General features: G+C 40.9%; 1 protein-coding gene across 14 annotated transcripts in view; it reads left to right on the top strand.

Annotated features, from left to right (window-relative positions):
* The window catches only part of steap2 (STEAP family member 2, metalloreductase), a 226,015-nt gene that overhangs the window by 27,460 nt on the left and 171,545 nt on the right, over window positions 1-27,010 (top strand). For 12 of the 14 annotated variants that reach the window (XR_011961378.1, XM_072575875.1, XM_072575874.1 and 9 more), the window contains 4 exons: window positions 1,709-1,783; window positions 3,437-3,944; window positions 9,964-10,491; window positions 19,273-19,437. Coding sequence is in view for 13 of the 14 variants with exons in the window: in XM_072575875.1 (XP_072431976.1) it covers window positions 3,453-3,944; window positions 9,964-10,491; window positions 19,273-19,437 (1,185 nt within the window). In the remaining variant the exon portion in view is untranslated. The remainder of the gene's footprint in view (window positions 1-1,708; window positions 1,784-3,436; window positions 3,945-9,963; window positions 10,492-19,272; window positions 19,438-27,010) is intronic. The other 2 variants (XM_072575876.1, XM_072575877.1) reach the window with 1 other exon arrangement.

The raw sequence follows: 27,010 nt of genomic DNA, 5'->3' as shown, positions 1-27,010 counted from the left end.
GATTTGTATGATAATGTAGTTGGTGTGATTAGTAATTTTGCAGAAGACACAAAAATCAGTGAAGTTGTGGATAATGGGGAAGGTTATCAAAGAATACAGTTGGAATGTTGGGCTGAGAAAGCAGGTGGACAAATGTGAGATGATATATGTTGAGAGGTCAAATGCAACAGGAAATTATACAGTAAATGGCAGGACCCTTAGGAGCATTGATTTCAGGTGGATTTTTGGTTACAAATCCATAGCTCCCCAAAAGTGGCAACACAACTGGAAAAGGTGATAAAGAAAGGCATTTTTCTTCAGCTTCGAAGTTGAGTATAAAAGTTGGCAAGTCATGTTGCAACTTTATTTAGGCCACATTTAGAGTATTGTCTGCATTTCTGTTGCTGCACTATAGGAAGGGTGCAAAGGTGATTTAACAGGACATTACCTGATTTAGCTATAAGGAGAGGTTGGACAAACTGCATTGTTTTCACTAGAGCGTTGGAGGCTGAGGGGCGACCTGATAGAAGTATGTAAAATTATGAGGGCAGAGATAGTCAAGAGTCTTTTTCCCAGGATGAAAATGTCAAATATGAGGAATATAGGTTTAAGGTGAGAGAGGGAAAGTTTAAATGGAGATGTGTGGGGCAACAGAGGGTGGTAGGTGCCTGGAATGCACTGCAGGTAAATTGAAAGAAGCAGATACAATAGCAACATTTAAGAAGCAGTTACACAGACACATGAACTGGCAGGGAATGAAGGGATACAGATGGGACATGCGCAGACAAATGGGATTGGGTTAGAAAGACATCATGGTTAGCACAGACATGGTGGACCTGATCCTGTGCTGTACTGTTCTATGTGCTAAGGTGAAGTATATTTATTGAAAATTTGAATATTAGGGAATTAATTTTTGAGTATTTGATCTGTTCCTCTCCCACCTCCGCCTCATAAGCACAATGCACTAAATAGTTCCAGTGCCAAAACACTAAATGCTTGTAATAATAAAACGACTGTTCAATTAAAAATCTATATCATGTGTCATGGAATAATGGTTTTGTGATTCTGGATTTTCGTGTCAGTTTTCTCTACCATACTTTCTGATACCTGCAACAAAAATGTGTGCAGTGCCTCAAGTTATATCGCGTTTTTGTTTTATGTTGTTAATTTATTAGTTTTTTGCAGGGCAACTGAGGGTAATTAATTCAATCAATTGCTAATTTATAATGTATTTTTCAAACAAAACAGACAATATTCAGTTGAATCTGTTGTAATTGGAGCTAAGACTAAAGTAGAATAACTGTGACGTTATAGTTCCTGCATGTACTATTTGTTAGATGTTAGTTAAAAGTGTCTTGATATAATGAATGCCTATTGCTAATCCAAATGTAATATGAATTTAACTTTTTGTAATGATCTAAAACTGAAGGTTATTATGGTTTTTCCATTGACAGTAATTGCTGAACCAATATTTAAGATTCATTAATGAATCCCTGAGTCAAAAAAAAATGAAGGAGAGACAAGAGGGCAGGAGAAAGAAAACGTGGGGCTGGTAAATGACTCAGTCTGTAGATCTGTGACGCGATGCTGGACAGAACACTGTATGCATGCAGATGAGTCCCTGGTGTTCTCTTCAAAATAGAAAACAGTCATTCAGGACAAGGAAAATATTTCTCAAAGTCACAAATGCATCCTAATGTTAATAATGACCTCTTTTCTTCCCTACCAGATCATATTTCCTTTAAGCATACCTAGTATTTATGCGGAGAGATCAGTAAAAGAGGTGGTGAGCCTTTACAACAAGGTCAGTAAGAAATTCCTGCTTTCTGCTCATAGATGCAATTTGTTGTCTTTTGCTGCTCTTCCTTACTATGTATTAAAGTGGGTAAAAATATTTGATGATTTTTCAGGTAAGTAGTATTTCCTACGTACTCACAATTTTCACTATTTCTTTTCATAAAATTAACGTAATCATCTGTTAAAGAGTGGTGCAGTTTTGTAATTATAAGTCAGTGGATCTGTGTCTGTATGTTGAAAATATATTAATGCTAATACATGAAAAATTCGAATCAGTTGCTGCATTTAGCCATCTGCTTGATGCTGCAGAAATGGACAGTATGTCTGTGACATGCATTAAGCAGTTAATATTTTCATACATAACCAGTCTGACTTCAAGTTTACTTCGAACTTGCCTCAGTGAATTGATTAGTATCTATGCTGTGATTATAGTGCCCAGTGAGAGTAAGAGGAATGATCTTCTGCTTTGTGTTTTGAAGTTGCATTGCTAGGGCTGAATTCAAAAAACTCTTATTAAAATTGGGGTATAAAATGCATGTGTTATGTTGTGCTTGTGATACAGAACAAAGATCAAACGAAATTTACAGCCCAGGAACAGGCCCTTCGGCCCTCCAAGCCTGAGCCAATCCAAATGTACTGTCTAAACCTGTTGGTCAATTCCTAAGCATCTGTATCCCTCTGCTCCCCACCTACTCATGCATCTGTCCAGACACATCTTAAATGATGTTTTGAAGCATAAAGCACTGGACGATCTGAAAACATGTTTGAATATCTAGTTAGTGATATCAGTATTTAAGTCCATAGTATCCATTTTCATTATAGAGTTTGTATTATTTCCTCATCATTATGACAAAAATAACCTAAATATGGCATATGCTGTTGTTGTCTTTGGAATTCTCTGCACCTAAGATTATGTGAGATGATTGTACATGGGGTCATGGTACTTTGGTTACTGACTTGGTTTGAGGTCAATGCAGTGAGATGAATAAAAAACAAGGAGTATGCCCTCTGTCAAACAGACTGCAATAGTGAAAATTTGTATGGACTTGGAGATCTACTAAATGTCCATGATAAAATTTAAGTTTAATAAGCAGGTGACAGTTTTACAGCAATATTCAGTTCTTCAGAAAGGAAGTAAAATTTCACAATTTTCTTACCTGAAATATTATTTTAAATATTGACATTGAAAGAGGTGTTAGAATTCATGTAGGTTGTCACATGTCTAATCCCTAGCTACCTAGTTCAGTAGACTAGAAAAGAATGGGATGTATTATGTTACCAGCAGTCAGTGTGTGTGTGTGCATTTATGAGAAGGGCTAAGTGAGTGGAATTATAATCTCAGGAAAAGGGCAATGGACAAATGTGATGGTCCCTTTTGAAATATGTGACCAATCGTTTGTAGTTTTTTGAAGTGTAATTTCTGCTTTTGGAGTTGTCCTTTTCAAATCCAATAATAGGACTTTTGGATTTCAACCAAATTACAGATACAGTTAAGTTCAATACAATTCAGAATATTTATCAAAAATATTCTTCAAAATCTGTCATTCATTTTTTTTGCAATCATCAAACATATAAATAAGTAAAGCATCTGGGAAATATTAATGTATTGCAATAATTGTGTTCCTTTTCTCTTCTCTCCTCTCCCAACCCATCATAACAGTTTCTGTCTTTCAGCAATGGATTCCATCTCCATCATGAGGAATGTGAAAGACGCCAGTGAGACCTTCTTACCGAATGACATGAGTGGCTTTAAGGAAGCATCCAAGTCTACCATAGGGATTTTAGGAAGTGGAGACTTTGCAAAATCACTGGCAATCAGATTAATCCGATCTGGGTACGCTGTTGTAATAGGGAGCAGAAACCCCAAACGAGCTGTTGGGTTCTTCCCTCCAGTTGTTGAAATTGTGCATCAGGAAGATGCTGTTTTGAAAACCAATCTTATATTTGTTGCTATGCATCGAGAGCACTATACCTCCTTATGGGACCTCAAGCACTTACTAATAGGCAAAATCCTCGTGGATGTGAGTAACAATGTACGAATAAACCAATACCCAGAAGCCAACGCAGAGTACCTTGCTTCACTGTTTCCTAATTCCACTGTGGTAAAAGGCTTTAATGTAATATCTGCCTGGGCACTGCAGTTTGGTCCAAAAGATGCTAACCGACAGGTATGATTGCGCTAGGTTGGCCGTTTCAAACCAGTTGCAAAACTGTGATATCTGGTCAATTACTGTTTGAATTAGCACGAGTTAAAAATACTGAGAATTCAGCATTCATCAAACTCAGGCTCCCACAATTAGATATGCAACCCATGTTATCAAAGAAGTGGTTTTAAGTAAATCTACTCCACCTCCTTTGAAACAAAATATTTTAATTCCACAAAACATTGACTTTAACCTTTAACCAATGCAATGGTACTAAACTTGTGTGTTTAGTCCCAGTTTAAGTCCTTTTACTTCTTTGTCTATTTGGCCTGTGGTTCAAAATGTTTTCTTCCCTACTCTTCATAATTAGAATTAAACCAAATAATTTATCAATGTTCTTCAGGGAATGAAATCTACTGCCCCTGCCCTGTTCGGACTATATTTGTCTCTAGACCAGCATTAATATAGTTGACTCATAAATGCCTTTGAAAAGGCCCTACAAGTTACTCAATTGTGCCTGGTTCACTGCCAGGGATTGGCAAATATGATGGCATTGCCCACAATACCCATACACCAAGAATGAGTGTGATAAAATAAAATCCATGTATTCATTATCAAAGAAACAAGTTTGCACTGTGTGATAGTGCAGGAAGAAACTGGGTCATGTATTTTTATCCTTCATGTAATTTGCAAATCTAGAGAACTGTTTTTGACCAGAAATCAGGTTAATAGAATTTTGCCAGTGTGTATTATCGCGGTTGCTGACTTGTTGGTAAAATTTAATAGATTTTCTTTAGGAATTTATGATTCACCTAAAAGTTCACTTTACCACATTTTTATAAAGGTTAGCTATCAATTATTTAATATCTTTCATATGTTCAGGATATCCCAAAGTGCATCACTACCAGTGACTTTGAGGAGCAGTAGAATATGGTAGCCGGTTTGCACACAGCAAGATCCCAATTACTATTGCTATTATTATTGACCAATTATACACTTTCATGATTTTGGCTTAAAAGAATAGTTATACATCAGAACCCGAGGAGCCCTGCTGTTGAATATTGTCAGGGGATATTTTAGAAGAGCTGACTGCACATATAGAGCTTCAGTTTAATATCTCATCTAATGTGTCAGATTGGATTGGTCTGCTGAGGTGTCTGGACCAGGGTTAAATCCATTATCATGTGACAGAAGCAAGCATATACCCGTTGAGCTCAGACTCATGTCTAAAGCTAATAATGAAGAGATCAATTTTCTCTTACCAGTGCTAAAGTCATTTTACTGTCAGGCCAAAACTACGTTTTATAAACTAAGCTACATTTTTAAGATACGTTATTTTGTAATCAGTAAACCTCCAAAGTCAAAGGACTAAATGTTCCCATTTTCCATTAAAGTATTTGTGATGGTACACAGTCTGCATGGCTCACAGTGGCGTTTCTTTTACAATGCTCTGCTCTCTGCCAGTCTAACTTTGCAACTGGGATATTAGCACCCCTGTCATGTAATCGCATGACAGAAGAGGCAGAAGTGCTCACCACTACCAGGACCTGCAAGTGTTGATGTTACTGATACCATATTTAAATCTCACCCATACACTACTTCAGATGCTACAAGCCAGAAACAGCCCTTCACGTTGCAGTGGTCCACTATTATCACTGAAGGAATAACCCGAAACGCAAGATAGTTCTCCACTTTGAGACAGGGTTCTGGAGTTCTGGTAAATGGAATGGTGGAGAGGAGGGCAGTGCTTTTTCTTGCTGCAGGAGACAATGCCATCAAACACAGCCAGCCTGGATTGAGATAACAACCCAGGTTAATGCCATGATTTCTCTGCAGTAAGATTAGATTTGGGAGGAATTTGTTCTGAATACATCATTAACAAGTCACCATAGCTATCAAGGGGAAACAGCCCATATCTTTGGTGCCCAGAGGGCTGCCGGAGACCAGGCACCAACTCAGCTGCAGGCAAAAGACAATTTCAAGTCTCAGCTATTATTGATTTTGTTAAAATGCACAGACATGCAACAGACAGGTTTGTCAGAGGAACTTACTAGTTAAACAGCAGGATGACAGAGTCTTTCAATGTTGTCAGACTGTGCTAGCTCCAATGTGTATGCGTCTGTGTGTCTCCATTGGCAGAATAGTGATCATCATGGAGACCCAGATCCAACACACTCAGAATCTGCCAGATTTTTGCTTGGACTTGCTCTCCCATCATTGTAACCATAGGTATTCAGCATTAATGCCAACAAGGAGACGACGGACTTTGACCTCACTCCAGATCATCCTTTCACTCAGGGAGACAGGATGGTACCAGCAATAACACAGAGAGGAAGAGACACATTCAAAACCCCCAGAAACTTCCCTTCAAAACAGTCCAGCAGTGTCCATCCCTTCCACTTTTCCGCCTCCTGTGATTCCCAAACAGCAACAGTTCAAGCTGAGAGGGGTGATCCTGCATCTGGGCAGGACATGTCTGAGTAGGACTGGGCCTTCTAAGTCCAAATACCCCAGGAACGACCGCCAAGTCTTCCGGCAGAACCGCACTATCAACAGAGCAGCTCCCTCCAATCCCACTGTGGAAGTTAGGACTGAGAAGTAAAGGAAGGGAGAGGAAAAAAAGAACTTATTGAGGTGCAAAGGTGGCATAGATGAAATACCATTGTAAATGTATTTTGAGTTATACTGTTAAAATTACTGCTGTAATGTCATTTGAAGTATTGGATCTCGTTAAGTCACATCCATGTGAGAGACAAGCAGCCTCTTCAGACATGATTAGGATGAAAGAATTTGTACTGGCCAAGCACAGGCAGAGGGTAGTGCGTGTATGGAATGAGCTGCCAGAGGAAGTGGTGGAGGCTGGTACAATTTCAGCATTTAAAAGGCATCTGGATGGGTATATGAATAGGAAGGATTGAGAGGGATATAGGCCAGGTGCTGGCAGGTGGGACTACATTAGGTTGGGATATCTGGTCGGCATGGACGAGTTGCACCAAAGGGTCTGTTTCGGTGCTGTACATCTCTATGACTCTATTTAGCAACTGACAAGCAACCAACTCCTTGACAGCAGATAGCCTCAGATGAAGGTATCCTTGAGCTATGATGTTAGTGACTGCAGCCAAGGTACTGCATTTAAGATGGACACTGAGGCAAACACAATATGCAATTATTGTACTAGGGCTTGGCATACATCATTCCATGCTTACCCCCATCATATCAAGGAGTGTACGGAATCAGTGATAATTACATACACCACTGGAGGGAAAGTTCCATTCTGTCCATCATCTTTTTAAGGGAGCACACTGTCATTCAAGGCTAGAAGATGTACAATGAATAACTCACATGTCCACTCTCCCTCATAACGCAGTGATCTGCTGAAAAAAGCTGCACAAAGTTGCTTCTCTCACCTCCAGCTGTCGGGCAATCTAGCAATCTATGTTCAGTCTGAAACTATGAAGGCTAGCCGATAACGGAAGGGTCAAAAGAAAATACCTTGGTATTATATTCAACCTGCTATTATATTCAACCTGCTAGATATCATGAGAGATTTTCCTGCAAACCAAGATAGATATGTTAACTGAAGCATTAAAAACTGCCTAAACTTGGCACTAATAATGTTACTGTACTGATTCACTGCTTCTCTTTCCGTAATGGTCAGTAGGACTTGTAATATGTGGAAGCTTGAAAGTAGGTTCAAAGATATGAAGTGCACACTCAGATGGATCGTGAAATATTTGTTCAGCAACAGAAAAGGTGAGAGACTGCAACAAATGCAAGATCCACATGTTCTTTGTACTAAGCAGGGGCTGCTTGCCATATTAACACAATTAAATAAGATTGAAACCTGGCTATTCATCCTGGAAGTGGATTTAATTAGGTTCTCTCTTACCTCTTGGGCTCAATGATGCATTGTCTGCGATATGCTCTTGAAGGTCTCTCCCGTTAAGGTTCTGATTCTGCTTTTGAACAGGGAAAGCCTTGTCTCCCAGCAGCCATTCCTGTATCCCCCAAAGATCTTGAAGGAGACATAAACTGGTGAGCTGTCTAGTATGTAAATACCATTGCAGCACTAGGGATTTCTAGTGCCTAAACCCAAAACCTGGCATTAATGGGCACAATAACTTGAGCATTGATGGAGTGGAAGACATTTCCATTGACAAGGAGATGCAAGTCAATGATAGGGCACTGTCAAAATAACATGGGTACAGATGATAATACTCTGCACCTAAGGAAAACCAGAGTTGGTTGAGAATCCTGCTGCCCAAGCTGGTTGACTCCCCTTGTCATGGGAGATGGATATGAACAGTTGTGATCTGGAGAAAATATCTTCAATAACATCTCAGATGCATTTATGTGTCAAGAATTGGGGACGCTGCACAGTTCTCCAGTTACTTCTTAGAACAAGCCGTTTGCATAAAACTTCAAGGCAGTTGTGATGTCATAGCCGCTGGAATTGCCATCCCATCCTTTTGAACACAAGACCTCCTCCAGTGGATCGCACAGTTCAATAATCGTGGCCTGGGGCATCCAAATAGCAGCCGCATTGTCTTTCCAAGAACTGTAGAAAATAATAGCAAGGTTTGTAGATATGTGGTTAACTCGTCTCCTCTACCTTCTTCGGAGATCTTCACCTGCTGCTCCTTCCTCTGGAGGCTGTGTGTGGTAGCCGCTGGAGGTTGTAGTTCTTGCTGAGCTTGCTAACAACACTGCATTTGTGCTCTCCCATGTTACCTTCACACTTAAAGTCAGGCCTCAAGGACTCTCAAAACAGTGATATCTATGTAGGATGCATGAACAAATGATCTGCAGGAAATATCAAAAAGTTTAATTTTAATGTTATTTAATTTATGTTATTGCCCTGACACAATGTGCCATGGAGTTTCTAAAGGAAGTCATTAGTGCTACAATATGGAGCTCTGTAGTATATAACTTTATCCAACTGTGAAGTTTGCAACCAAAATCTTCACATTACATTGCGGAATAGAAATTTAGCAAAAAGCCACCATGATATGCCCCCAACCCACGGAAGTGCTGAATATTGTGTAATCATCAGAAAAAGATTCCCCACTTCTGAGCTTATGATGGAGAGAAGTTGATTGATGAAGCAGCTGAAGATGATTGGACCTACATGACTAACCTGAGGAACTCCTGCAGAGATATCCTGGAGCTGAGATGACTGACCTCCAGCAGCCACAATCACCTTCCTTGTGCCAGGTATGACTCCAGTCAGCAAAAGATTTGCCCCTTGATGCCCATTGACTCCAATTTTGCAAAGGACCCTTGATACCACACTCAGTCAAAAGCTACCTTAATGACTGGAACACTCACTGTCATTTTACTTCTAGAATTCAACCCCTTTTGTTCATATTCGGACCAAGGCTGTGATGAGGTCAGGAGCCAATTGGTGTGGTTGTATTCAAACTGAGCATCAGTGAGCAAGTTACATCTTTGGAAATGTCATTTGAAAGCACTGTCATTGAACTCTTGCATCAGCTCACTGATGTTGAAGAGTAGTCTGGCAGAATGGTAATTAAAGTACTTCAATTGGCAACAAGTAGGAATGTTGATCATGGGCGTTCCTGTCCAGACATTAATTCTGGTGGAGATGGGAAAGTGGTCGATTCAGGTTAATCACCATCCCTACTATAATTATGTGCTGTTCCTGCTATCTGGTTCACAGGCAGCGAGAACAGAAGATTGCATTCCATGTTACAATTCGCTGATTTTTTGCCAGATAAATTCAGTTCCGTTTCCTAAAGTTAGGTCTTTCTTTTCTGATCAAAAGTCTTCAATAATTAAGAATGGAACAAAATCTCTTAATTTTTTAAAATACGTGAAGTTGTGATATTTTCTCTTTGTTTTGTTTATAAAGAAGATTGTGGTAAAGTGACTTGGTTACTGTGATTCTTGATTTAACACTGTAAAATTTTATTTTAGCTTGCAATAGGTCAGCACAAAAATAAGTTTGTGTTTAATGATTATGTTAAAAAAATGTTGCCTTCAAAAGCATTGATACTTTTTTTAATTGTCTGTTATCTATCAGATTTACATTTGCAGCAATGTGGTGGAAGCCCGGCAGCAGATCATTGAACTCACTCGGCAGCTGGACTTTACCCCAGTTGATATGGGAACATTGGCTTCAGCAAAGGAGATAGAAAACATGCCCCTTCATCTCTTTACCCTCTGGAAAGGCCCCGTGCTTGTGGCAATTGGCTTATCCATATTCTTCTATATATATTCATTCATCCGAGACATTGTTCACCCCTATGTGAAGAACAAACAGAGTGACTTCTATAAAATTCCAATTGAAATGGTGAACAAGACCTTGCCTGTGGTTGCGATTACTCTCCTCTCACTTGTATACTTGGCAGGTTTGCTGGCATCTGCTTTCCAGCTGAATTCTGGAACTAAATATCGTCGTTTTCCTGCCTGGCTGGAACATTGGCTGCAGTGTCGTAAGCAGTTGGGGCTTTTGAGTTTCTTTTTTGCCTCAGTTCACACCATCTACAGTCTCTGCCTTCCAATGCGTCGCTCAGAACGATACTTCTTCCTCAATATGGCTTATCAACAGGTAAAGCAAATAATCTGAGCCTAGCTTCTTCTTAAAAGCCTATGTTATTGACCTTATTTCTTTCCTTCATTTCCTGAGATGATGTTACCATCTTTCCTGCTTTCAAGCTGGCCCTGGATCATTAATCTGCTGTGGTCAACATGTTAGCTGGCCAATTCCCAGGCCATTGATTCCACTGTTTTAAACGAGCTCTCATAAGACATAAGGCGACCAAGTGAAAATATGTTCACAAACCTCCACTCCCCTTTTGCCCATTCTCTGCCTTGACTACTCTCTTTTTAGGCCCAGCAAAGAAAAGAGCAGCTGCAGTTTTGCAACCCTAAATCTGACTGTGTGACCAAGACCTCCTAGCTGTGGACAGAAATTGTAAACCAGTAGATTTCAAACTCAGCTGAAAATGTCCTGGGCCAGAAGTACCAAAAATATGGAAGTGTAACTTTTGATGCTTCATTTTCAGCTGGCATACCTGCATACCGAACAGTTCACAGAGAATCTGGAAACTGGTTAACAATGTTATCTATTCTCAGCATCTCTACACTGGGGCTGCTCAACAAGGATAGGGGAAAATGAGATGGGAAACTAGAATAATTCATTCTCATACCACTTAATAACTTCATTTATTTGCATCAACTTTAGGCAGAGGCCAAGGTTGACCCCCAGGAATTGCTGAATAATCTTAACCAAGCAATAACCTGGGTGTCATTCCTGACTCTTCCACCTTGGGAAGACTTATTTCTCAAAATTAACTGTATAAGCTTATCTAGGATCTGACATGTTCCAATGCAAAATGAAAAAAAAATCCAATTAGATTAGATTCCCTACAGTGTGGAAACAGGCCCTTCGGCCCAACAAGTCCACACCGATCCTCTGAAGAGCAACCCACCCAGACCCATTCCCCTACATTCACCCCTAACTAATGCACCTAACACTACGGGCAATTTAGCAATTCACCTAACCTGCACATCTTTGGACTGTGGGAGGAAACCAGAGCACCCAGAGGAAACCCACGCAGACACAGGGAGAATGTGCAAACTCCATACAGACAGTCGCCCAAGGCTGGAATCAAACTTGGGTTCCTGACGCTGAGAAGCAGTAGTGCTAACCACTGAGCCACTGTGCCGCCCCAATGCAGAGCACAGTATGAAACACAATATTTTGAACAGCGTGTTCTCAAATACTTGGCCCAGACAAATGGAAAACTCATGCTTTTGTGAAGTTCACTGTGAAAAATTGTGGCATAAGCTATGTTTAACCACTGGAAGTACTACAGCTGCGATCATTATTGTGCTTAGCCAACATCCACACCTTGGCACTTTCTAGCAGAAGTGAGAACTTGGGATAATTCTGTCAGCCCCAATCCTGACCAATGAAGCCATTTATAGTGTCTCTTTTATCATAATATAGGTACTGCAAAGAGATATAGATAAGTTAAATGAATGAGCAAAAATTTACTAGGTGCAGTATAATGTCAGAAAGTGTCAATTTGGCAAGAAATTTAGCAAAATAAAGTACTTTTTAAATGGAAAGAGATTGCAAAACTCTGATGTACCAGTGAACACATGTTCCTAGTACATGACTCACAGAAACTTGATGTGCAACTATAGCCAATTAAATAATGTTGCTTATTGCAAAGGAAATGGAATACAAAAGCAGGGATGCTTTGCTACAGTGGTGTAAAGCCAAAATAGTTTTGGTCTCTGTATTTAACGAAGGACACAATTGCATTTGGAGCAGGCTTACTCAACTAATCGTGAGACAAGGAGGTTATCTTATTTAGAATATTTGAACAGTTGAACCTATGTTCATTTGATATTCTACATCTAGGAATGATAAGCAAAAAGGTAAAGGAGGCAGAGTACTAAGAGGTGAAATCAATGTGTTAGAAAGAGAGAATTTTAATTTGAAGGATCAAGCTGCAGAGTAAGTTTGGGATAACCAAGAAAGAGCAAGGAGAAGCAAACATTGCTAGGGACTGTTTATACACCGAGGTAAAACAGTCCTCAGCAAAGGACTCACCTTCATCCTCCTCCGGCCACGCATCAATGAATTTAATACACGTCGTGATGTCGAACAATTCTTCCGTCACCTCCGCCTCCGAGCTTACTTTCACAATCAGGACTCCCGCCCACCTTCCGAGGACCCCTTCGCCCACCTCCAACACACTGCATCCACCTGGACACCCCGCGCTGGCCTAATTCCTGCCCTCGACCTCTTCATTTCCAACTGCCACCGGGACATTAACCGCCTCAACCAGTCTACCTCCCTCCCCCACTCCAACCTCCCACCCTCACAATGCGCAGCCCTCCAATCCCTCTGCTCCAATCCCAACCTCACCATCAAGCCAGCGGATAAAGGGGGCGCAGTGGTACTCTAGCGCACTGACCTCTACACTGCTGAAGCCAAACGTCAACTCGAGGACACCTCTTCCTACTGCCCCCTCGACCATGACCCCACCCCCCATCACCAAACCATCATCTCCCAGACCACACAGGACCTCATCACCTCAGGAGATCTCCCACCAACAACTTCCAACCTCATAGTCCGAGAACCCCGCACTGCCCGGTTCTACCTCCTTCCCAAGATCCACAAGCCTGACCACCCTGGCCGACCCATTGTCTCAGCATGCTTCTGCCCCACTGAACTCATCTCTACCTACCTCGACACTGTCCTATCCTCCCTAGTCCAGGAACTCCCCACATACGTTCGAGACACCACCCACGCCCTCCACCTCCTTCAAGACTTCCGTTTCCCCAGCCCCCAACGCCTCATCTTCACCATGGATATCCATGACCCCCTCCAAACACCATGACCAGGGCCTCCAAGCCCTCCGTTTTTTCCTCTGCAGACCTCCCCAACAGTATCCTTCCCTGACACTCTCATTCATTTTGCTGAACTGGTCCTCACCCTTAACAATTTCTCCTTTGAATCCTCCCACTTCCTCCAGACCAAAGGGGTAGCCATGGGCACACGTATGGGCCCCAGCTATGCCTGTCTGTTTGTTGGCTACGTAGAGCAGTTGATCTTCTGTAATTACACTGGCACCACTCCCCACCTCTTCCTCCACTACATTGATGACTGCACTGGCGCCACCTCGTGCTCCCGCGAGGAGGTTGAGCAATTCATCAACTTCACCAACACATTCCACCCTGACCGTAAATTTACCTGGACCATCTCTGACACCTCCCTCCCCTTCCTGGACCTCTCCATCTCCATTAATGATGACCGACTTGACACTGACATTTTTTACAAACCCACCGACTCCCACAGCTACCTGGATTACACCTCTTCCCACCCTACCTCTTGCAAAAATGCTATCCCGTATTCCCAATTCCTCTGCCTCCACCAGATCTGTTCCCAGGAGGACCAGTTCCACCACAGAACACACTAGATGGCCTCCTTCTTTAGAGACCGCAATTTCCCTTCCCACGTGGTTAAAGATGCCCTCCGACGCATCTCGTCTACATCCTGCACCTCCGCCCTCAGACCCCACCCCTCCAACCATAACAAGGACAGAACGCCCCTGGTGCTCATCTTCCACCCTACCAACCTTTGCATAAACCAAATCATCCGCTGACATTTCCGCCACCTCCAAACAGACCCCACCACCAGGGATATATTTCCCTCCCCATCCCTTTCCGCCTTCCGCAAAGACCGTTCCCTCCGTGACTACCTGGTCAGGTCCATGCCCCCCTACAACCCACCCTCCCATCCTGGCACTTTCCCCTGCCACCGCAGGAACTGTAAAACCTGTGCCCACACCTCCTCCCTCACCTCTATCCAAGGCCCTAAAGGAACCTTCCACATTCATCAAAGTTTTACTTGCGCATCCACTAATATCATTTATTGTATCCGTTGCTCACGATGTGGTCTCCTCAACATTGGGGAGACTGGGCGCCTCCTAGCAGAGTGCTTTCAGAAACATCTCCAGGACACCCGCACCAATCAACCACACCAGCCCGTGGCCCAACATTTCAACTCCCCCTCCCACTCTGCCGAGGACATGGAGGTCCTGGGCCTCCTTCACCGCCGCTCCCTCACCACCAGATGCCTGGAGGAAGAACGCCTCATCTTCCGCCTCGGAACACTTCAACCCCAGGGCATCAATGTGGACTTCAACAGTTTCCTCATTTCCCCTTCCCCCACCTCACACTAGTTCTAAACTTCCAGCTCAGCACTGTCCCCATGACTTGTCCGGACTTGTCCTACCTGCTTATCTCCTTTTCCACCTATCCACTCCACCCTCTCCTCCCTGACCTATCACCTTCATCCCCTCCCCACTCACCCATTGTACTCTATGCTACTTTCTCCCCACCCCCACCCTCCTCTAGCTTATATTTCCACGCTTCAGGCTCACTGCCTTTATTCCTGATGAAGGGCTTTTGCCCGAAATGTCGATTTCAAAGCTCCTTGGATGCTGCCTGAACTGCTTCCAGCACCACTAATCCAGAAACTGTTTATACACCTTCAACCCATTATGCTAATGTAGGGCATGTCATACATTAGGAAATTAGAGATGTATGTAGCATGAGTAAACTAGTAACAATGGGTGACATCAATTTGCATATATATTTGAGTTGACCATGTCAGCACAATGAATGTGGAGGATGAATTAATGGACTGTGTGTGAAATGGTTGTCTGGCACAGAAGTCTGAGCAAGTATTTAGGAATCAGGCAGTTTTGGAGTTAGTGTTATGTAATGGGAAAAGGCTAAAGATTACTGAGCAGGAGTATTGTGGGAAATAGTGATCATAATAAGATATAATGTTGCATTTAATTTGAATATGACATAATTCGTTCTGAAAGTCAGATCTTAAATTTGAACGAAAGAAACTATGATGGTATGAAAGGCAAGCTGATTATGGTAAATTGAGGAAAATACATGAAAAATTTGGTGGACAGACAATGGTTAATATTTAAAGAAATAATACGAAATAGAACAAATCTCTGAGGCACAAAAACAGAAGGGAAAGATTGGATCAAAGGATGTGGCTTATAAAAATACCAGATATAATGGTAAGCCTGAATTATTGGAAGCAGTTTAGGAACCAGAAAAGGACAACCAAGAAACTGACAGAGAAAAGGAAAACACAATATGAATGCTAGCTAGCAAAAAAAAGGTTGACTGGAAAAGCTTCCATCGATACATGAAAAGAACACAATTAATAAGGACAGATATTGGTCCATTAAAATGAATCACGAACCTTTATACTGGCGAACAGATAAATGCAGAGACATGAAACAGTTACTTTGTATCTGCCTTTACCAAAGTAAATACAAATGTTTTAACAAAAAATACGAGGCAATGAAAAGGTTCGCAACTAGGAACTAAAAGATTTTAGGATTATAGAGTTATACAGCATGGAACTTGAAAAAAAAAATGATTTGAGAGTTGAACCACATGGCTTGAACCACATGAGCTTCATCCCAGAATGTTGAAGGAATTAACAATAGAGAAACTGGGTGGAGTGATGGAGTCTATAGACTGTGGAAAGGTTCCTGCTGATTAGAAATTAGCAGATGTAATCCCATTATTTAAGAAAGAAGGAGGAGAGTGAATAAATATATTGCAGTCTGAAGCCAAGATTTCTACAACCAGAGCTTCTTGGGTTGTCCTGCAAGTCTCCCTCACTGAAAGTCAAAGTTAAAAATCACACAACACCAGGTTATAGTTCAACAGGTTTACTTGGAAGCACTAGCTTTTGAAGCATTGCTCCATCATCAGGTGGTTGTCACAAGGAGCAGTGCTTCAAAAGCTAGTGCTTCCAAATAAATCTGTTGGACTATAACCTGGTGTTGTGTGATTTTTAACTTTGTCCACCCAGTCCAACACTGGCACCTCCAAATCATCACTGAAAGTTAGCTTTCAACGCCAGCAGTGCTATAGCCACTGGGATAGCATTGCAAAAGAGCATCAGGACTGACAAATATACTCACAATCCAAGTGTGAAGACAGTATACTAATTTGGCTATTGTGTGGAATATTGGATGGATTTTTTTTGTTACATTGGTTTGGAGTGATTGTTGTGAATTTTATTTATGTATTTCAATTTAAAGAATACTGTAATGTAACAAGCAAAACAAGATGTGAAAATGTTGTTGAATGTAGAATTAGGATTAGATTCACCCAGACAGTCAGTTAAGCCTTTCTGGAAAGTGGCACCACAAACTAGGGAGTAATGAAGGTTCATGACTGCCACCAGGATACAAGGCATTCACCTGTATCTTGTGCTGGGCCTGATCAGATACCAACTGACATTCAGGAAATTGAACCCTTAGTGGTTGAGATTCATTTCCACATTTTGATGTTGTTATGATCCTTGTCACTGACCAATAACTTTAAAAAAAATAATTTCTAACTTTCAATTGACAACTGATAAGATGGTGCTCTGTGCTACTTTTTCCCCACCCCAGCCTCCTCTCATTTATCTCTCCACCCTGTAGGCATCCTGCCTCTATTCCTGATGAAGGGCTTTTGCCCAAAACATCGATTTTCCTGCTCCTCGGATGCTGCCTGAACTGCTGTGCTTTTCCAGTACCACTCTAATCTAGAGTCTGATAAGATGACATGTTCAGATTTCATGTTTAATGATTTTTATTATACCATTCGAAAAGTGAAGCATTATTTTACTGGGCAGCTTGTGTTTTAAGTAGCAGAATAGAAATTTCCGATTTCCCCTTTCACTTTTAATGCAACACTGAAAAAAACACAATTCACAGGTATACAGTATTCTTTAGGCAGACGTTGGATTTTCCTGGACCCAGTTCAAAGTGATTCATAGTTGCCAGTTCTTACTTCTGTTCCTTTGCTTTCACAGTCTGCTAACTTTTAACCTCAGAACTATCATTCATGGTGAGGGTTTTTCTTTGTGATTCCCCCTTTACTGCAAGCCCAATGATACCTCCAGTCTCATTGCAACTTATCACAAATGTTGTCTTCTTTCTAAGTTGCATTTTTGTTCTGCAGAGGGTATTGCAGAGACTTTCAGCCTATGGTTATTTCCTCTCCTAATTTCTGGCCGACTGTCTATGTTTGAGAGTTTCAGGAATATCTTGGAAACACCATCCCTTTCAAAATTCTATGGCAATGCAAATCACAAGAACCTTGTATCCAGGCAGTAAAGCTAATTAGCTATCCCTGAGAGCCCAATTATTCTCTATCTCAGAAACAAATGGACAATTTAAAGCTATTTACAGCCCATATTCTCAACACCTTCCTGGGACATTAGACAATAGCTTTCTAACCACTCTGAACACAGATTTTGATGCCATTGTCTTGAAGTACAAATACATTACATCCTCTTTCCAGCGAGCAAACAGGGTTTTCTTTTCATCCTTAACAACCATGTTATTACCAGGCCTTTTATGAGGCAGACTCAAGAAATTTTTTAATAATTCAGACACATAATAATCTTATATAGCTCATATTTGTACAAATGCCTTACCCACAACTTAAGGTGCTGTACCAGTGCCAAGCCCACTAACCTGGCAAAACTACTTGCACACTGCCCCTACTCTGACTCTGGCTAGAGAATGTGTAATGTATTCCCTTTTACCTGCTCTACAGCTTGTCGGTGACCTCCCTTAAAGAGCAGTAGGCAGAAATATTAGAAATGTTGCCTGCTCCAGCCTTGAAGCATCCTGGAACAGTATCCATCATCTAACGCCAAGTGGCAGATTTCAGTGGGCATCCATTTGTAAAATGAAGACATTGCACATACTACTCATTGCTAAGGTTGATATTGAGATCTACTTCCTGAAGATGTTCGGTACACATGGCCTCCTGCAGAGAGCTGTTATTCTCCTCTCCTCCACCTTGTTTAAGCAACTTGTCCTGCTTCTCCTCAATCTCAATGTTATGCTGCGTACTAAGGATTCTGAAAACTCTGAACCACTCAAATAACAGGTAAACCTCAACACATTGACTTGTCAACTTTACCAACCAAAGTTGGTTGCAGGCAAATCACAGCAGCAGCTAGAATAAATTAACCAGCAACTAACCCAATGATACTCCCTTCAAATAGTACCTTTAAATAAGCGTTCAGTTTGGGGCTAGTGGTGATCACTCCTGTTGCTGAATGGCTGACCAGCAACATGTGAATGTGAAATAGCATTAGCTGGAGCATTGTGGTTGATAAGGGCACGGCTGACATTAACTCAGTATTTTATGCTGATTGACGTCATCATCTGCTGACTCTGCATGTTTATACCATACATTCTTAGTGCCCATGCCACAATAAGAATGCTCAGTGTGGTTGCCATTTCATACATTAACTCACCCATGGTGCTAGAAATAGGAACAGAATAAAATTAAATTTTGCAATCCAAATGACAAGCCATTGTTTTGCTTGGAATATAGTTCACAACAATTCAGTGTCCACAGGGCATATAATTTGAAATCAAGTGTTTTCTGTTCCAATTTAGTCTTGTGCTTACCCAATATTTTATCACATTCTTCAGGATTATCTCTATTTCTCATGTATTAACATACTTTAAAGTACAGTAAAATAGGAAGACACAATAAACCAGGTGTTATGTATTGTTTACCTTGTGATATGAAGTATTATTCCTATAGTGTCTTGCAAATTATTCTGTTTGTATAAAAAAATGTAATTTATGATCTTAGCACTGATTTAATTATTAATTGTTAGATGTCCAGTGGTGAAGCTAATTTATGACATCTGTGTTGAAAGTTTTATGAATTTACAAGCTTTGATTAAAGTGGGTGGTTTGAAAATAATTGTCTGAATTGATCTGAGGGACTTATTGTGATTGTTTCATAGGTTCACATCAACATTGAAAATTCCTGGAATGAAGAGGAGGTATGGAGAATGGAAATGTATATTTCCTTTGGAATTATGAGTCTGGGTCTTCTCTCATTGCTGGCAGTTACATCTATCCCTTCAGTCAGCAGTTCATTGAATTGGAGGGAGTTCAACTTTATTCACGTATGTTTGTCTTTCATTTCATTTATTAATTATGTGCAACTTTTTGAATTTAATCTAATTGCTATTTTTAAACATTGTTTCAAATTGTCCATTGCTTTACAAACATTTAGGTGAAAATATACACCAAGAAGGTTGGAAGGGTTTATCTGTTGAAAGTAGATGATTTCCATTAGCAAGTGAGAAGCCAATAAGCATTTTTTAAAACTCCTGTCTTTTTTCCAAGATGCAAAACAGATGGGTTATCATGAAATGTGAGTCTAGTTTTAGGAAGAACCCAAACCAGCAATTTGTGGTGTCCCTTGCAGACTCCTGCTGTAACTTGAGCAAGCGTACTGCAGAAGCAGCTCAGGAGGACACTTGTCCTTTTATTTTTGAGTGGGAGTGACATCCTTCAACCTTTCCTCAACTTGGCTACTTGCATCAGACTTTCAAGTTCAAACAGTGAGGCTTATTTTCACTTCTGAATTAGGAGCACAGAGTCAGGACATCCCAAAGCAGAGAAAAAGTGGCCTGGAAGGTCTGATTTGTTCTAGGGTGGCAGAAAGTTAGACTGGGTGACATTAGAATGAGAGTTAAGGCTGTTGGTTGCAGAGGCAAGCTAGACACAATGCTGGTCTTGGTGCACAGGCACCATGTTGATGGTATTTTTGAAAAATATGTTTAAAACAAAAAATGCTTCCAGTGTTACCCCTCATGCCAATCTATGTCACCTCATACCAATGTTCCCTGAAATGTTATTTCCTTCTGTGAGGACCTCCAAGGTGTAAGGAAGAACACCTCATCTTCTGCCTTGGGAGCTTACAACCTTATGGCCTCAACATAGAATTCACCAGCTTCCAAATCTCCCCATCCCCCAACTCATCCCAGATCTAGCCCTCACTCTCCACCCTACCCCACCCCTCTGACCTGACCTAACCTATCCATCTACCTTCCCACTACCCGCTCCATCCTTCCCGCTGACCAATCTCAATTACCTCCTACCTGCATCCACCTATCACCATCCCCACCCCCTCCCTCTATTTATTTCTCAGCCCCCTTCCCCCTCCCCAATCCAAAATGTTGACTCTCCTGCTCTTCTGATGCTGCTTTTTTCAGCTTCATATTTTATCGACTCTGACTTTGCAGCATCAGCAGTCCTCACTGTCTCTGAGTATGGCAGTCCCTTATACAGAAGGAAGTTAATGCATCACCATACCAATTGGAATGTGTGGCACCTCCCAGCAGTTGCGTGGCCATGAAGCTGAGGAGGAAGTTTGCTTCATAACCCCTCATAATTCTAATCCTAACCACATAACTCCTCATTGCCTTCATGTTACTCTATGCTCCTCCACTCATCCCCATGACCACTCATACCCCTGACGCAAACTCATAGTCCCACTCATCCCATCTTCCTTTAGATTCATGCTGATTTACAGCCAAGTCATGCCTACATAGGCCCTCACCCACCATTCTTTTCCCATGACCCCACCATTCCAGCCGAACTAGTATTGACCTTGGGCAGATCCCAGAAGCAATGCTGTCAAAAAATTTAGTTCTGTGATTATAAATTAAGTTACAATTTAAAACAAGCACTAAGTGATTAAAATGTATTCAATATATCAAAATTTCTTCAGTTAATCTATTATGGAAACAACACTTCATTTGGTACTTATTCTATAATGAAAACAAATATTTCTATTCTATAACCAATTGCAGCTGACAATTAAAGTGTTAATTTAACAGGCACCACACTGTGATAATGTTAGGTTGCAATGCAAGTCGTATAATTATAGCCGTTAGCCATATGTGAGCATAGCGACAGAGTAGCAAAACTGCACCTATTTTTAGTAGGCAGATAAAAACTACATTCATTGAAAACTTTGACAGTTCAAATGAGTTGTTAAGAGTTCTTTCATACCTTCACAGTTCTCTGAAAACCTTGACAGTTTCAGTGTGTTTATGTACATCTTACATGCATTTCTTTCAATGTTTAACAGTCCCCACGTGCACTTGACCTCTCCAAATGGAGCTTTACCTCTCCCAAGGAGCACTTGACATCCCATAAAAGTAACCTGGAACCACATCCAAAAGAGTTCCTTCCCTCTGTGAGAGGGTATCCTGGTTATCCAAATGAACTTCCAGGTTCAAAACTGCTTTCATAAGGTCTAAACTGCACACTTCTGGTTTCTGCCAAGTACCTCTCCAAAATCCTACAATGAGTGGATACAGTTGCTAATTTATATGGGCAGTTGCCTTTGGAACAAACATGAACAGCTAAGAACCAGGTTCCCACTACTGAACTCATTCACATGCAAAAACTCAAGTCAAAGAATCCACTCTATCGATTCTGCAGAAGACAAAAAATGGATTTTCTGAAAATTTTACAAGAAAATGCATATCAGAAGAAATAGCACTTGTCCCATTTCCAGGCCAACACAACAGCGGAGGTGAAAAGACATTTTGTTATTAATTCACAAGATGAGAGTATTGGTGGCTAGGCCAGCATTTATTGCCCTCCCTAATTGCCCAGAGGGCATTTCAAGAGTCAACCACATTGCTGTGGCTCTGGAGTCACATGTAGGCCAGACCAGGTAAGGATGGCAGCTTCCTTCTCTAAAGGGTATTAGTGAGCCAGTTGGGTTTTCCTGACATTTAACAATGGTTTCATGGTCATCATAGGCTCTTAATTCCAAATTTTTATTGAATTCAAATTTGCTGTTGTGAGATTGCAGGACATTACCTGCATCGCTGGATTAATAGCCCAGTAAGAATATCACATGGCAGTTTCCTCCCCTAATTCCTGCTACTTGGATTGATCAAAACAACTGGCATTGCTGCATTTAAGAATCATAGAATCCCCACAATATGGAAACAGGTCCTTTGGCCCAACAAGTCCATACCGACCCTTAGAAGAGTAAATCACCCAGACCCATTCCCCTACCCTATTATCCTATATTTACCCCTGACTAATGCACCTAATCTACACGTCCCTGAACACTATGGGCAATTTAGTATGGCCAGTCCACCTAACCTGCACATCTTTGGACTGTGAGAGGAAACTGGAACACCCAGAGTAAACCCACGCATACACTGAAGAATGTGCAAACTCCATACAGTCACCCGAGGCTGGAATCGAATCTGGGTCCATCGTGCTATAAGGCAGCAGTGCTAACCACTGAGACACTGTGCTGCAGAAAGGCTTGATATATGAAGAAGACCATAAAGGAATGTATGGCACAGTGGAGAATAGTTCATAAACTGGGAGAAAGCTGAACTGAAGCATAACACTGACACAGACTACTTGGACTGTATGGCCTATTTCAGTGTGATAGATTCTATTTAAAGAAGAGGTGAAAGCTTTCTACAGCACACATGACTTAAAACTGCAGTTAAGTACAAAATGATAAATATTCCAAATAAGTGTTGCTGATAAAAAGATTCTTTTTGGCAAAAAAAAAATTCACACATAGAATGTCAGTATCGCTGACTAGGCCAGCATTTATTTATCCACAGTCGCCCTTGAGAAGGTGGTGGTGAGCTGCCTTCTTGAACTGCTGCAGTCCACGTGCTGTAGGTTAGGGAGAGAATTATAGGATTTTGACCCAGTGATAGAGAAGGACCATTGAAGGTGGTTTGGAGGGAAACTTGCAGTTGCTGGTGTTCCCACATATCTGCTGCCCTTGTCCTTCTAGATGGAAGTGGTTGTGGGTTTGTAAGGTGCTGTCTCAGGATCTTCAGTGAATTTCTGAAGTGCGTATTGAAAATGGTACACACTATCACATACTGAGTGTCAGTAGTAGAGGGATTGGATGTTTTTGTACTCATAACAAATCAAGGAGGGTTTTTCCAGCATGGTGTGAAGTCTCTTTGAGTGTTGTTGGAGCTGCACTCATCTAGTCAAATGGGATGTATTCCATATACTTCTGACTTGTGCCTTGTAGATAGTGGACAGGCTTAAGGGAGTCAGGAAGTGAGTTACTTGATGCAGTACTCATAGCTTCTGACCTGCTCTTCTAACCACTATGTTAATATAGCTAGTCCTATTCAATTTCTGGTCAATGGTAACCCCTAGAATGTTGATAGTCGGAGATTCAGTGATGTAACACCATTGCATGTCAAGTGGTGGTGGTTAAATTGTCTCTTATTGGAGGTGGTCATTATCTGACATTATGATGTCATGAATATTGGTTACTACTTTCAGCCCAAGCCTGGATGTTGTCCAAGTCTTGCTACATTTTGTCTTGCAGTCATCAGGACATTTGCAGCACAGACAAGGAGGTTGATTGTCGATATCTGGGAACTGAATTATCCGGAAAGACTGAAAGAATGTGTACTTTTCAGCATTAAAATGGCATAGAAAAGTGTTTGCCCAGGGCTTAAGAAGATCGTTAGAGAAATACAAACATTAACATGAACATGATTTAAAATTACAAGAAGGGACAGAGATTCACACATCCAAAAGATAACTTTAGGGCTGAAAATTTGGCAAAGAATGAACATTGTTAAAGTAATGTAGTGAAGGAAGAAACCTTCGAATGGATATTAAGTTGTCTGGTTGGATGGGCTAAGATTGGTAAAATTATCTTCTTCATTCGTTTGCCATCCAAAATTAAAGCTATTGAACTACTGAGATAATTTTGCAGTTACTTGATAGGATCTTGTGGATACAATGAGGTGTGAGCAACTGGCTGAGAGCCTTCGGTCGTCTCTTTTAAAAGAGAGTCCAACATCATGTGCTACTCAAGTGCTTAACATGCCAGCACTAATTGCACAGTTGAGGACCTCAATAGACATGAGGGTAGAAAGGTTGTCTCAGGGCCTAACCTGGACTGAATCAGGAAGGAGGCAGGATACTAACTTGCCCACTTACTGCCTGATTAAATGTCTCTCACTACTAAACTTGCTACACTGGAAGATACCTCCTCATTGTATCTGAATGTGCACTTCAGATTTCAGCCTTCAGAGAATGCACTGTTCATCCTTTCTTGTACATTTTAACCAAAACCATTGAAGTATTTGTCAAATACATTTTCATTTTAATAAAGGTAAATCGTGTTACAGTTCCTAAGCAAAAGATTCCAGTTATATAAGTGGGTAAGGAAAAGATCAACTTGTTAATTATTTTTTCTCAGTATTATTAACAAATTATTAGTTAAGCACTATATGCCTGCTGAAGTTCTAAGTATTTTGAGTTAACAGATGTTGCTGTAAAATTAAAATTGAGCTTTGAACTCCACAGTTGGATTCATACAACGTATCAGTTACCGGAGTCTCATATTATCAGGCCAGATGTCTGATGTACACAGCACTTAACTGTACGATTGGGGAATGCTTTGTTCACAGAGCTCATTTAAGTTCAAATTGAATTTAAGTTGAGCAATTCTCTTTATACTGCATTATAGGAGAGTCTACGATCAAGGGAGATAGTCTCCAAATTAAGGAATGCTAATTTAAAACTGAGATGAAGAGGAATTGCTTCTCTCAGAGGGTTGTGAGTCTTTGGAACTCCTTTCCATACAGAGCTGAGGGATCTTTTACATATTTAAGGCTGAGATAGATAGATTCTTGATCAGTAGGGCAATCAAAAGTTACAGTGAAGGGGCAGCAACATGGATGTGAGGAATGTCAGATCAACAGTGATCTTATTGAATGGCAGAGCAGTTTTGAAGGGCCAAATGGCATACTCCTGTTCCTATTTCTTATGGTCTTATTATAGATGCCGTAAATACATTGATAGGCTATATGCCTATAAACAAAATGAGTGCTGCATGAGTGACCTGTTTCGAGGATTTCATAACAAGTTACTGCACTGTCTTGATCTTATTAGACAGAATAAATTAAGGTAATTTTTTTTAAAAATCTTTAAAATTGTAGTCTATTTTCTGTACATGATTGCATATCTTTTGTCCCTTTGAATGTTAAATGGTGTAGACACATCCCTTACACATATTCCAATGCTGTCATTAGTCTATGAGTGTAATTTCTCATGAATTATCTGTCTGATTGTAGCTGCCTGAGCAGAACATAGGTTTCTGAAGAATAATATAACAGAGTTTGCACACTCACACAGCCAGGCAGGCCAGCTATTTTTGGACAGGGACGATAATGACTTTCATGGTAAAACCTGCATGAAACCTTTAGGGAAGAAGCAGAGTCTTCAGACCATCTTGATGGGGGATGAAGATCTAGGTGAAGGGCTAGGACCATAAAACTAGAAGTCATGGAACCAACATAAAGCAATCAGAAGAATCACAAATGTAAGTTGCAACCAAGGGAACAAGAGGGAATAGGTAGAATCATGATAGGAAGAAATAAGACCAATAGCACAGAAATAGGCTAAAATGATGGGTCTCCTAGTTCAGTCCTATTTGTGGATTTTGAACAGTTGATAGAAGCAGGCTGTGTAGGTTTGAGGAGTCAATGAGGCCTGAAACTTAGTGGGGAGATTGTCAGAGATGATGAGGTCATTTGCATTCCTGGAACCAACAGCTTGATGTTTAGTAGTGAGTTCATGGTACAGGAGAAGATAGAAAGAGTCTGAGAATTGGCGCTCAGCCTGTGAACACCAAGCGAGAACAGCTTCGCACTGAAAATTAGACCTCAGGGAATGGAGTTCAACAAATTCAGGTGGAAAAAGTTGAGAGTAGGAAAGGTGAGCTGAGAAATTAAGTCAGTTTGTGTCACAGTGAAAGTTCCCGATAAAGTGATCAAATGCAGTTAAGAAACCAGAATGCTGGTCTGGATGGAGAGGGAGTATTGGAGATGGGTGAAATATTCTATGAATTAGGGAAAGGACTTGTTTCCAAAGAGACATTCTGGGTAATCCAAAATGGAAGATAGGGAAAAATTGTGGCTGCAAGAGCTGCTCCTTTTTTTTTAGGTATTTTCAGTGTTGGAGCTGATTTCCTCGAATTTTTGGAGCAGTTATTACTATTTTATAAGCTGTTACATTGTTTTGGAACTTTGGGGGAAAGAAAAGATCAAAACAGCAATGCTTTTGTTTCAAAAAGGACGAAGAGCTAGAGAGCAGAAAGCATGCGGGAGGTGAAACAAACGAGCAGTAAACCTGCACAGCTGTTGATCCAGCAGAGAACCTGCATAGCTGGGTGTTTCTGATCTTTCATTACAGGTACCTATGGATATTGGAGTTGGTTCTAAGAAAAGGCATCTGGATGAGTATATTAATAGGAAGGGTTTAGAGGGATATGGGCCAAATGCTGGCAGATGGGACTAGATTAATTTAGGATATCTGGTTGGCATGGACAAGATGGACTGAAGAGTGTCTCCATGCTGTACAGCTCTATGCCTAAGTGGGTACAGTAGTGATGGATAAGGAGTTCCAACAAAGTTCGTTTAGGGGGAGTTGGAAGGGGGTAAAAGATTGTTTGCTGAGGACAGATCATTTGGCATCAGAGAGGGAAAGATCAGACAGTATGATGAATACACAATGAGATGTGTGTATAGAAGAAGAGATGGATTGGAGAGAAGGAGAGAAAAAAATCCAGAGGGCATCAGCATCTGTGAGTTGTTGCAGTTGGCATTCCTTAAAAACTAAAAGGAAAATAAAATGTTATTAAATAAATCATCAAATTAA

This window comes from Chiloscyllium punctatum, chromosome 8 (assembly GCF_047496795.1).
Source record: "Chiloscyllium punctatum isolate Juve2018m chromosome 8, sChiPun1.3, whole genome shotgun sequence".
Classification (NCBI taxonomy): domain Eukaryota; kingdom Metazoa; phylum Chordata; class Chondrichthyes; order Orectolobiformes; family Hemiscylliidae; genus Chiloscyllium; species Chiloscyllium punctatum.
Note: the sequence above shows the minus strand (reverse complement) of the source record. Positions and strands in the feature narration are given on the sequence as shown.